General features: G+C 31.4%; 1 protein-coding gene across 1 annotated transcript; it reads right to left on the bottom strand.

The window, feature by feature from the left end:
• Nucleotides 1-263: 263 nt before the first annotated feature.
• Nucleotides 264-9,090, bottom strand: LOC145574860 (3-deoxy-manno-octulosonate cytidylyltransferase, mitochondrial-like). Its single transcript, XM_081632724.1, has 8 exons — nt 8,662-9,090; nt 3,303-3,348; nt 3,092-3,178; nt 2,841-2,965; nt 1,311-1,450; nt 1,171-1,222; nt 945-1,055; nt 264-538 (listed from the first exon to the last, which is right to left on the bottom strand). The coding sequence occupies exons 1-8, from the start codon at nt 8,890-8,892 to the stop codon at nt 446-448; spliced, it is 885 nt and encodes a 294-aa protein (XP_081488850.1). The 5' UTR covers nt 8,893-9,090; the 3' UTR covers nt 264-445.
• Nucleotides 9,091-12,777: the final 3,687 nt, after the last annotated feature.

Below are 12,777 nucleotides of genomic sequence, written 5' to 3'. Positions count from 1 at the left end.
GTCGTCAAATGAAGTCTTCATGGGGGAGGGGGGGAATACATTCAAGGACACCTGTGGGATATATTGGTCGTTGAAATACAATATATAAACAAATACCAAACTATCAAAAAATTACCAAGAGGATTATCAAAAAAAATTTCCGTAGAGGGATGATTACGTATAGGCTTGGTAAAAATTGGTGATAAACTAGCTCAATACGTATAAAATAAATAAATTAAATAAATAAATAAACAAAACCAAATAACAATACTGTAAAATGCTAGTACTGGTTAAACAACTAACAATACTTTTTATATTGAGTGGGAAAAAAATCCAAAGCAATTCATGGACAAATATATTCTTCTCTTCAATTGTTTTAAAACTCTAAAGCAAAAGGACAGCAAGCAAAGCAAACCTCACTAATCACACCAAGTCAATCTGAAATTCTGTGATGATACTTGTAAAACTATGATAAATTCTTTTCACGCATGAATCTTTCTATCTTTTCTACATCTTCAGGAACATCGACTCCATGAGCTTCATGCTCAACCTTTATAACCTGATGATTACAGATAGCAAAGAATGAATAGGGTTCAAAAATCAGCATGCAGCAATAGAAAGGGTGATAACACGATGACCCATCAAACACTGTCATATATTTTTATTAATCTTGACTGTACATGTTTGAGAGATGCACACCAGAAAATATTTAAAATGAAACACCTCCTTTGAACAAATTGAATTACGGTCCATGTTCACGGTAACATGTTTGAATTAGAAGCTAAATCAGTTATTACTTTGTATTTTCATGATGCGGAGCCACGCCAGCTTATGAATAAATATGCATTAGAAACAGACAATAGGAATGGATTTTGAACATGACCCCCCCCCCCCCTCCCCCAACAAACCTCCCACACACACACACACACACACACACACACACACACACACACACACACACAAACCTTCAGTTTATAGCCGTTCTCAAGGACTTTGAGTTGTTCAAGATCTTCTTCTAGTTGCAACGGTGTAGGTGGCAGATCTGGATATATTTTGAGAAATTCGGCATCATAGCTCTGCAATACCCGAAAAAAGAAGTGTCACAGACACAAAATAGAAGGATCTAAATTACTCGGTACTCCTCTAGTAGTATAATATCTGAACGACATATTCAACGTGTCATTGTCATACCTGAATACCAAGATGGAGCAAATATGGGAAATCCGGATTGACCTGCCCAGATCTGGAGGAATAGACAAAAAAAAAAGTGCATTAATAGAGCAGAACAGAAAATACGAAATACAGGAAAAGAAATAAATTAGAAACGGTACTTGTTATATGGGATGAGTCCTCTGGAGAAGTAGATAGCATAGCCAAGATTATCAACAACACATTTCACACGGTTTGTGTCAAAAGCGTCCCCAGGCTTTAATGGTGTGACAGCAGTGCTGAAGACAGCATCTGGAGCAGACTGCAAGGATCGGGAAAATACATATAAGACAAACCATGCAAACATGAGCCTGCTCATTACCAATTGGCCAAGAAAGCATATGGATTCGATTTTTTAATGTGCCAGCAAATACAGGGAATCTTACTAGCAAGAATGTGCTAAATTTACATAATAATAGGATGATAGGGATTGGATTTGGCACACATGAATAACAAAATTCAAATATCTACATCTCTCATATACTCATCAGTCCAGAAACCATTATCTCAGTTCTGAGTTCTATGTCCATGCAGCAAATGCTTTTGACACAGGGTAGCAAACAAAATAAAGGTGGGTTTGACAGTCAGTATACCAGCACGGTGGAGATCAGTTCAGCTCACCCCAAGAGACTAATTTTAGATGTAATAAGAACTACTTACATGTCCAAGAGTATAAATACAATAGCAAGCTTTTTTTATTTTATTATTATAATTTTTTTGTAAGAACATGCAACTACAAGCTACGAGATTCAAATCTCAAAACTACACGCAAAAAGCTTAAAATGAGTGAACAGACTATGAGAACACAAAATAAAAAAAAAGGAAAAGTACAGTTCAGAAGAAAGACTTATTACTTCGCTCCACTCCCTTTTGTTTGCCCCAATTTACTTTTTAATTTTACCTTTTATTTCTCCATCACCTCCGCCCAACCAAAAAAAAAAAAAATACATAAAAGAGTAGTCAAACCCCAATGGTAAGAACAGAAAGGGGCCAGATTGAGAATAGCAAACACATTAGAGGGTAACACAAGCAAGCAAAGACAGACTGAAGGAACTGTAGAGGCAGATACACATTATTAAATCCAGTAGGAAGAAGTGAAGCATTTTAAAGAAGCAGAGTGATTATGAATACTGAAGTCAAAGTAATATAACAGTACTGAATAGCTATTATTCATTCACTTTCGTTTTCTACTTGGCATTACAACAGATTTGAATGCACCAACAAACCTTTGATCTGCACACTGCATTTCATAAAACGAATGGTTCATGCAAATGACAGTAGATGAAGCAAAATGCCGATTCCTGATCGACTATATATAAATAAAGAGACTAGAAAAATCAAAAATGACATTAAGAAATGGAAAACCGTCGAAGGATCATGGATCAATAACAGGTGAATAATTTGATTTCTTGTTCATTTCGCCTTTATTGTCATAGTTGATGACACATGCACATTGAGTAGTACTTTCAATAGTCAGGGTAGTATATTTAGGTAAAGTTAAGAATTGAATGCATAGTGTAACATTAAGCATATAAGATAATACACTTGTAAAATATCTGTAATAAAAAAAAAATAGGGACAATCATCAACAAATAGAGGGATACAATAGAAGCAACACAGAGAACACTGGGGTTAGAATAACAGAAACAAACCTGTAGAGCTTTAACTATCCCATCTATTATCTCAGGTTCAATCAAAGGCTCATCCCCCTGAATATTGACAACAATGTCGTACTTCTTGTTGAGCTTCTGAAGTGCTTCACTGCAACGCTCAGCACCTGCAATAGATTTACATGATCCTTAGCAAATCACAATGAAACTATAACCTTATTAAAATTGGTTATGTTAATAATCCATTTTTTTTACAACCAAAAAAGAAATGAGAGACAACACCCGAATGATACCGTTACGACAAGATTCTGCGGTCATTATTACATCTGCACCAAATCCTCGGCAGCATTCTGCAATCTTATTATCATCTGTTGCCACAACTGCACAGAGATAAATTCTAATCATATTCAACATCAACATCAACATCAGATGACCAACATTCAGCACCCATTATATGATCACAACACAAGATAACCTGTTAATTGACCAAGTCAGGAAAATTACCAACTTGATCCAACATAGAAGCCAGCTTCGCTCTTTCATATGTCCTCTGTGAGAATTAAATAGTTGGTAGATGTAAAACAAAAAACAACCAATGTACAAGAAAGTCTCAATTCGTAAATATTTGTGAATAAAATAAACAACAAAGAAGAAATATCCAAGACTAACATCTTAGGATCTCTTTCCTCAAGTTTATAAACATTTCAATTCAGAAGTTGTGTTATTAGTCTACCGTTGCTGATACACAAATATGGGTCTTGAGTGAAATTTGATAAAGGACTGCTCGACAAGTTCAAACAGAATCCCACATCACTCTGCAATGAACTGATATAAGGAGAGGGGAATTTTAGGGAGTAGAGTTATAATGTTGGGGAAAAGCTCTGTAAATAGGGCTAATTATATAATGTTGAATATTGTTGAATGTTTTGGGTTAGCTTTAGAAAGCTAAATTAGGAGAGAATCCTCCTCTCAAAATTGGAATTATCATACAAAACTCTGTAATCAAGTTTATTGATCAAAAAAACATCATCTTCTTCCTATTTTCTACCATATATGACGCTAACGTTATGTCAAATCATAGCACACTTAACCAAAGAACTTAGGAAAGGAATATAAAAAAAAAATGGAGAATAATTCAACATAAAATTTCTCATAGTAAAAAAAAGTTAGTGGAAAAAATTGGTATACTAATCCCCTAACTAAATGGGAAATGGAAAATCGACAATAACCACCAACTATTGTTCTAATTTTAGAATTACCACCTACAATGTTTATATATTTATTTTTCTTTATTTTAACACCAATTATTTTTAAAAACATCAAATTTTCCCACCAAATTGCCTAAACCTTCCCGTAAGACGTCATTGTGGACCCACCGACATTTTTTTTTCCCCTTTTTCCGCTGAATGTTTTTCAATTTCTTAATTACAAATCTAAAGTAAACAAACAAAACCCAATTTAGGTACCTAATCTACGAAACTGGGGCTAATTTATTAGATGGTGTTCATCATTTAGGTTTTAAATTAAAATTGGGGGTTTGTTATTTAGCGATTAATTTGAAAAATTGGAGCTATTTTGCATCACTTTCATGTATTACGTCTTCGATTAGTACCAAAATTGATATTATTGTTATGAAAATCTTACTAATTATTGTTATGAAGAATTAGGGTTCAAATGTCATTTATGGTTTTCTTAAATTCAAACGTTTTTCTAAATGAGTTATAATCATAAAATGAGCATATATGTATTATATTAATTCAATATAAAGTTAATCAATGTAAATCACGCTTAAATTTAGAAAATTATCCCAGTTTGAAATATTCCCCAAATTTAGGATGAATCCTAGAACAAGTAGTACAACAAATTATGACTAATACATGTTTAGTGACTTACTTATCTTTGCGCAAGATTGAATTATGTCATATTTACTACCAATACTTTTCCCTAACCCAATTTTAATTTTTATTATAAAACAATGCAATTGAACATGAGACCAAGGAAGAGAAGGCACAATAACTTGGGCAATTTGGTGGGAATAATTGATGTTTTTCAAAATAGTTGAGGGTAGATTCTTATAAAAAAAAAAAAAGAAAATAAAATGGAGGTGGTAATTCCTCAAACAAGAACAATAATAGGTAATTGTAGCCAAAATTTCCTTGGGAAATAGTTGTAGGATTACAACTAATCTGAGTGTTGTATATATATGGATTTTATTCCCTTTTTCTAATATTTAGATGTTAATAAAAATAATAATCAGTTAGATTAGTCTTCCTGAGCTTCTCTCTCTGATTCTGAAATTCTCAGATGATTCTACAAGGTATCAGAGTGCCAAATTTCCGATCCTTTTCTGAATTTCGCTGAGATTTTTATGTTCTCTTATTTAGATTGAAATCATCTAAAACATATCTCAGTTTTTTTTTTCGGAATTTTGTTAAGGTTTCAACAAATCTGTTGATTTGTCTTGGATTCTTTTGTTGATTGTACTCTGAATGTTGCATCAATAAATTTGATTATAAATTTTTATTAATTTGTATCTAAGATTTTTGAGGTTGTTTGGTTTATGTGAAAACCTAATTTCTGTGAAATTACAATTGATTCTTGGATTTGTTAATGATCTTGAGTTGCTATTCGAGATCGTGTGGTGTTTGAAGTGAATTGAAGTGTGTCTAGTCTTGTTGAAGAATTTGAAGAGTTTTGAAGCTTTTCTAAGTCAGAAATCATGCTGGAAATTCAAGAAGAAAGCAGCACAACTCATCAGACATAGGATGTGAGTAATTGCTTTAATGATCTTCTGACTATGCCTGTTATTTCTGTGCTATTTGATGACAAAAAATTCTTGGTCTTGATCTAGAAATGCTAAGACTTTAAGAGTGCTTTAGGAGCCAAAAATAAATTAGGATTCATAGAAGGATTCACAAATAAACCTGGAGAAAGTGATCTTTAGACAATGGCTAATATCATCAATGGCTAAGGTGTGATTATCTGATGATTAAAAGGCTGTTGAACTCAATGAAACCAGAAATTTCGTGTGATTTCTCTGATTGAATCTGTTGAGAGTTTATGGACGGATGTGGAGACTGGAGGAGAGATTGGGTCAAACTAATCGACCACAAATCTATTATTTGTAAAAGGAACTTGATAATCTGAGACAACGGAACATGACTGTGATTGCTTATAACAGTAAGGTGAAGAATCTAAGGGAATCTTTGAAGAGTTTGAGACAATTTCCTCCAATTTCAACAAAAGGTTGCAGAATTTGAAAATGAGAAGGCGTAGCAGTTTTTGTTAGGGTTGAATAATGGTTATCACATGGGCATATAAATGTAAATCACTCCACTCTCTCTCATTCTTATTGGTTTGTCATTTCTCTATGATGCATATTTTCATAAGCATAAATTTCCTTATAAAATTTCAAAAGAATCTGAATCAGATAATACATCAGTTGTGACTGCAACTACAGATAATCCTATATTGGAATTGACCTACAATAATAAATATTCCTACTACCCAACAGCATTCTTTTGTGCATATAGAAAACAAAACTCACAAATGTCAATTCTCCTCAAATTATCACAGCTGATGATGTTGTTAATCCTTCTGATAAGTATATCCCTTCCCATACTTTTCAGTCAAATGTCCTGAATTTTGATAAACAATTTTGTAAGACAGCCAACAAGAACGTCGAATTTCCAGAAAAAATCAAAGACTTTGTTTGTAAATTCCTAGCAAAGAAGTGTCGCAATGCTGTTATTCAGATGAAATTCCAGTAAGTTTTCATTGGAGATATGAATAAAATCAAGGGTCCCATTACTAATGAAGAGGCAGAGGGACGTCCAGTGGGAAGAGGCTATGAAAAAAGTACATGATGCATTAGAAGCCAATGGGGCTTGGGATATTACTGATTTTCCTAAAAGAAAGAAGCCTAATGAGTTTAGATTATAAAGTACTAAATCTCATCTTTATGGTCGTGTGGATACATTATAGGGCAGGTTTGTTGCTATTGGTTACCTAACAGGTGAAAGGAAAAGTTTTCAAAGAGACTTTATCACCTGTTACAAAATGGCAATGGTTAGGAATAACTTAGGATTCTAGTTGCTTTAACAACAGTTACGAGATGGCCTTAGATGGGTTTATCGAGAAGAATCATAAATGAAACCACTTCCAGGATATACTTTGGAAAAGTATGTAAACTAAAGAGAGCAATTTATGGGTTGAAGCAGGCTTCAAGACAAATCAGACAATACAATAAGGAGTTATGTAAGGAGATATTTCACGCGAAATTACCTTCATATCCCTAATTTTTGGCTTTTCTTAAACTAAAATTCCCTAACTACCCTTCAAAGTTAGTGCCCACATGTAATAATTGCACAAAACAACAAAATGCATTTTCATTATTATTGGAATTATTCTCAGTGTATTCCACACATGATTTTACACTTCATCCACTTTTCTTAATTTTTGTGGAAAAAAGAGAAACGGACACGTAATAAAGGGACGCAGGGAGTAGCAGCTTTGCATGTTGTGAAATATTTGAAGTCTACAACTGAATTGGGATTGTTCTACTATGTTGATTCTGATCTTCTTTAAGTGGTTAGTCTACTGTAGATTGGAGTTCTTGTCAATTTAGTAGCAGATCTTTAAGCGCATGCTGTGTCAACAAAAACTATTCTCTAGAATATATTCGGGGAGAGCGTATTCAAAGATTCATTCTTGGGCTCAAACTTAGTTTCTTGGAAAACTGAATATAGGAGTATGTCAGCTCCCACAAGTGAGTTAGTGTAGATGCCAGGTTTGTTACAAGATTTGAGAGTTAAAGTTCCACTTCCAGTATGAATATTGATAACAGATCAGCAGAATATATTGCACATAATCCCACGTTTCATGAGTGCACCAAACATAAAATAAGGGATTACCATTATATGAGAGAACAAGCAGCAGAAGATTTTACTGAGACAAATGATGTTCCCAGTTCCATGCAAAAGGCAGCTTTGTTAACAAAAGCTCTTTTATCTGTTCAGCACAACAACTTGACTTCCAAGCTTAGTCTTGTATACAAAGTCCAGCTTGAAGGAGGTGTAAATATTATAATATTACTGTATTTTTGTATATTACTTGTTCAGCTGTAATACACTGATTTAGTGGAAAATAGAAAAATTAGGACAGCTTATCTTCAAGTTGTACATATAAGGGTTTTCTAATTGCTTAGTCTTCCTGAGCGTTCTTCGATTTTCTCTCCCTAATTCTGAAATCCTCAGAAAAATTTTGCATTTAGAAACTTCTAGAACTGGCAAAAATTATTCACAAAAGGCCCATTTTTAATTCTCTATTGCTCAGTATATGCCCCTTGTAAAATAACTCATAAAATACCCATCTAAGCCTTCTGATCACTACCATAACCCTCCAACTAACCATCATCAGATATATGTTACAATTCATCAGATACACAGTGGTTTCTGGATCACACATTCTACAGTCCATGTTGTATACAACGAGTGTACCATAACATATATACAGTAGTCTCTAAATCAGCTAAACTTCAACCATTTGCAAAATTGGCATTTATAAAATTAAGTGTTTCGGGGGCAATTTAGGATGCTGTATACAGTACCATTGTAGTATAAGTTTTGCCAATATTCCAAAAACCAAAAATTTATGAAGATAATAAGAACAATGCACTAAAACAATACTGTTAAAACTTAATCCTAATGCTTTTCAATTTCATCATCCCAAAATAACAGGATTATCAAACAATAATCAAAACACACAACTAAAAACAGCAGTAACATAAACAATAATCATAACCCAGATCCAATTATCAATCAAAAACCAAAATTAATTAAAAAAAATGGGCAATCAAAATTACCTGGATCATAGGTTTGCCAAGAATATCAACAAGAGGTTTCCCTTCAAATCGAGAAGAAGCAAATCGAGCAGGAATAATTCCAATGACCCGGGACCTAAATCTCCGAGATCGACGGAAGTAGAAGTATGAGTGAGCACCAATGGCAGCCGCAACCGCTGCTCCAACCACCAATCCATGAACAACCCACGATTTTGTGGAGCTCGAAGAAGATAAAGATGAAGAATTTGACATGGGGTTCGTTGGATTTGATTGAATTCTTCGTTTTTCTCTCTTTGATGAAGGATTTATGATGATACAGTTATGGTTGTCGGTGCATATTTGATTATTTGGGGATTGTGGGAGAAAAGTGAGAAAAGATAGTTGATGATAAAAAGCTTGCAATATTGAGTACCTGGGTTCGAATCATGTCGATTTATTATTTACAGTATCTATTTCTAATTTCTCCATTTTCAACTATTTCAAGTGTGTGTGATTTTGATTTTCTGAACCTTCGTAAAAAAAAAAAAAAAAAAAAAAAAAAATTGCATTATTCGAGTCATTTTGTAGGTACTCTTTTTATTTTACGTATTTTTTTTGGGTTAATCAATTGACTTGAATGTTAAAAAAAAAACCTACCTCAATTAATGGTTACTAGATGAATCTCTCAAAAAAAAAAAAAATGGTTACTAGATGAAAGCCCGTGCGATGCACGGTTTTTAATATATAAATCTCACAAAAAGATATATTTGTATTTTATTATTTTACTATTTAATAATGTCAGACAAAAAAAAAAACACATAATAATCTAATTAAAGTGTTATTGCCTATCACAAAAGTATAATTTGTATTTTATTTGTGGTTATCATTTATATGACAATTGAATTTAAAAATATGAATAAATTGCAAATATAATATCTTCAAAACAAAAAAAAAAATTGTAAATATGATAATTTATTGGTTACATATTAGGATAAAATCTTTGATGTGAAAAGATTTTTTTTTTTTTTGTTTACATATTTTAATCCTTAATCCTTAATCATTATTCATTGGTTTTTTAAAAAATATAAATATTAAAAAATAATAAAAACATGTATACTGCTTATCTTCTATTTCTTCATTCACACTCATATCTCATCCATCTAATAAAACTGGATAAATAAAACATGTTAGCAAACATAAAATTTATATAAAATTAATCTTTATAGTCTTATAAAATAAATCAATATATTTATATATCATGAAGTGAATTTTTTTTTTTTTTTTTGTGAAATTGATCCAAAAATTGCAATTGTACAAAATCAAATTTATGCAATGGAGCTTAATCGCCCCAATCGCCGCTCGTTTCTTTGTTGTGACGATTGAAAAGTATATAATGGAGTAAACTTTTCTTTCAATTAATTTTGGACGAAATTATACAAAGTTGGCTTTAATTGATGCATGAACATAATCACTTTGTAATTAAAAATAAAAATTAAGTTAAATTTGATGACTTGATTAAGCTACCTAAATCACAAAAAATTATTTTAATCATAAAATAAGTAAAAATATTTATAAAAAATTAATAAATGTAAACGATTTATACAAATATAATACGTCATCGTACTTTGATTTTCCAATCATTTTTGCTAAAATTTAATTCCCTGATTAAATTAGATCTGCATGTAAAAACAAATTTCAGTAAACAAAACATAAACATATAATCATTAAGCATTCCAAATAAACACAATATAAGCAATAATCACAAATTAAAATAAGATTTAAATTAAGAATGACGCAGCCATTGATGACCTAAAACTAACAAAAAATTATGACACAAAATTCTCTTGATTTGGTTTTGTATTGATATGAAATTTTATTGGTGTGGTAGGATGTGTCAATTTATAGTGGTAGGCATAAAAAAATTTAATTTAATTATTATTAAGGAATTATTTTTATTTCTTATCATAAACACTATCAAGATTATGTTAGATATAGTTCTATATCTATAGATGATTTTTTTAAAAAAAGATTATTTTTTAGTTTTTTAAATAAATTAAATCCTTATAATTCACTATTCGTTTTTTTAAAAAGATAATTTTAATAATTTTAGTTTTTTATTAAATAATTTCGATCTAATAAATCATTATTCGTTTTTTTAATTAATATGGCAAAATTCTTAAATCTCATTCGTCAGTTTTATCTAGGTGGCAAGTTAATATTTTAATTATAAAATAAAATAGAAATCTAATTTTTAATTGGTCGAAAATATACCTTTGCTTATGTGGCACGCCGAATGCTATTCAAAAATGCCTACTTTATTTATATACTAGATATATGCTCGTGCGATGTACGGTTCTAGAATATCATTTTATTTAATATAAGATTTTGTATATTTAATAAGATCATTCATCAGATGTTTGGATAAAATTCCTAATATTATAATTAAGATGATTTTTTAAATTTTACACTAAAGTTATCATTCGTTGTTTTATTTATTTTATGTGGTGCTTGAATTTAAAATCCCAAACCATATTCATTAATTTTCTTAGGTGACAATTTAAAATTTTAATTCAAAAATAAATGACAATATTTTTTATTGGTTAAAATAAGTCCTTTGCATATGCGTTTTTTTATGTACTTTTCTGTTTCAAACCATTTAGAATTTTTTAACTATTAAAAATTAGGGAAAATCTTCTAAATTTCTTTCTAATTTTAATAATATTATTAGGGAAGGATTAAGGTATTTGTATCCATATATGTAAAAAGAGATAATTATTAGTTTTTTAAATAATTCAAATTTTAATTATTCACCGTTCGTTGTTTTTACATATGTAGCAAAATTCTTAAATCTTATTCGTTACTTTTTCTTAGGTGGCGAGTGAATTTTTTAATTCTAAAGTAAATTGTTAATCTATTTTTTCATTGGTCAAAATAATACCTTTTCTTAAGTGGCGCGCCGAATGCTCTCGAAAAATGCCTACTTTATTTATATATATTAGATTTGAAACTTTAAAATACTCCGTATTTTATATCTTACAAATAATACCCAAAATTGCAGATAATTATTGACGGAGGTAGTACTTAACTCGTATACGAAATATAATTTTAGGTTAATGATTGACTTGAATATTAAAAGAAAAAATGTAAGTAGAATATTTGGTGTATTATAAAATTATAAGAAATATAATGGGATTAATATTTTATTATTATATAAAATATGTTAATCGGAATGAATTATTTTTAAAAAAATAAATAAATAAAAAAAAAACAATAGTGTGTTTAAGTGTGAGTGTGTGACCATGAGATTGTTTCAAAAAAAAAAAACTCCCTATTTTTAGTACTCCTACTACACTTGGGGTTTCAAGTTTGTATAGTGGCATAACTTAAATCATCAATAATTTTACTTAGATACGGACATACGGAGTATTGATAAAAATTAATTTATAAAAATAGCAAGAAATTTAGTGTCCTTTAGGTAGGGGTGTTCAAAATTACCCGACCCGTTTGACCCGACCCATTGACCCGCTGACCCCGCCAAAGTATCCGACGGATTTTTTTGATTTTTTTCCAATTTAGCGGGTCGGGTACCCGACCCGCTAAAATTTTATATTGGCAGGTCGGGTAATGGGCCGCGTTCTGAGTGTCGCGGGTACCCGTTAAATACCCGTTTTTTTTTTAACTTTTTTTTGCTGGAAGCCTTTTACTCCTCTAGGGTTACTAGTTGTTGACTTATTGGGCTTTGGTGAGTAGCAGTAGCCACGAGGCATGATGGACCACTACCTGGTCCATACCTAGGGGCAAAAATGTACTTTCAAGTAGATATTTAGACAGTAATTATTTTGTTACCAACTGTAAAAAAATACTCTCTCTCCTCTTTCCCCTTCTCTCTCCTCTTTCCCCCTCTTTCTCCTCTTTCTCCACCGGAATTCTCACCGGAAACCTTTTTTAAAAAAAAAAAAAAATTCTCTCCTCTTTTCCTTTGTAATTCGAAGACCTCAATGCTAGTTTGTATTTCGACCAGAATTTTCACCGGAAAATCAATTTGAAAACCTTTAAGTGAGAGGAGAGAGAAATCACCATCACCATCATCATCTTTGCTTCATCAACAACAATGCCGGTGGGTTACTACATCGTCCTCACCACCACCACTATCGAATA

This window comes from Chenopodium album, chromosome 13 (assembly GCF_948465745.1).
Source record: "Chenopodium album chromosome 13, dcCheAlbu1.1, whole genome shotgun sequence".
Lineage (NCBI taxonomy): Eukaryota > Viridiplantae > Streptophyta > Magnoliopsida > Caryophyllales > Amaranthaceae > Chenopodium > Chenopodium album.
This window is presented reverse-complemented; position numbering and strand designations above follow the sequence as displayed.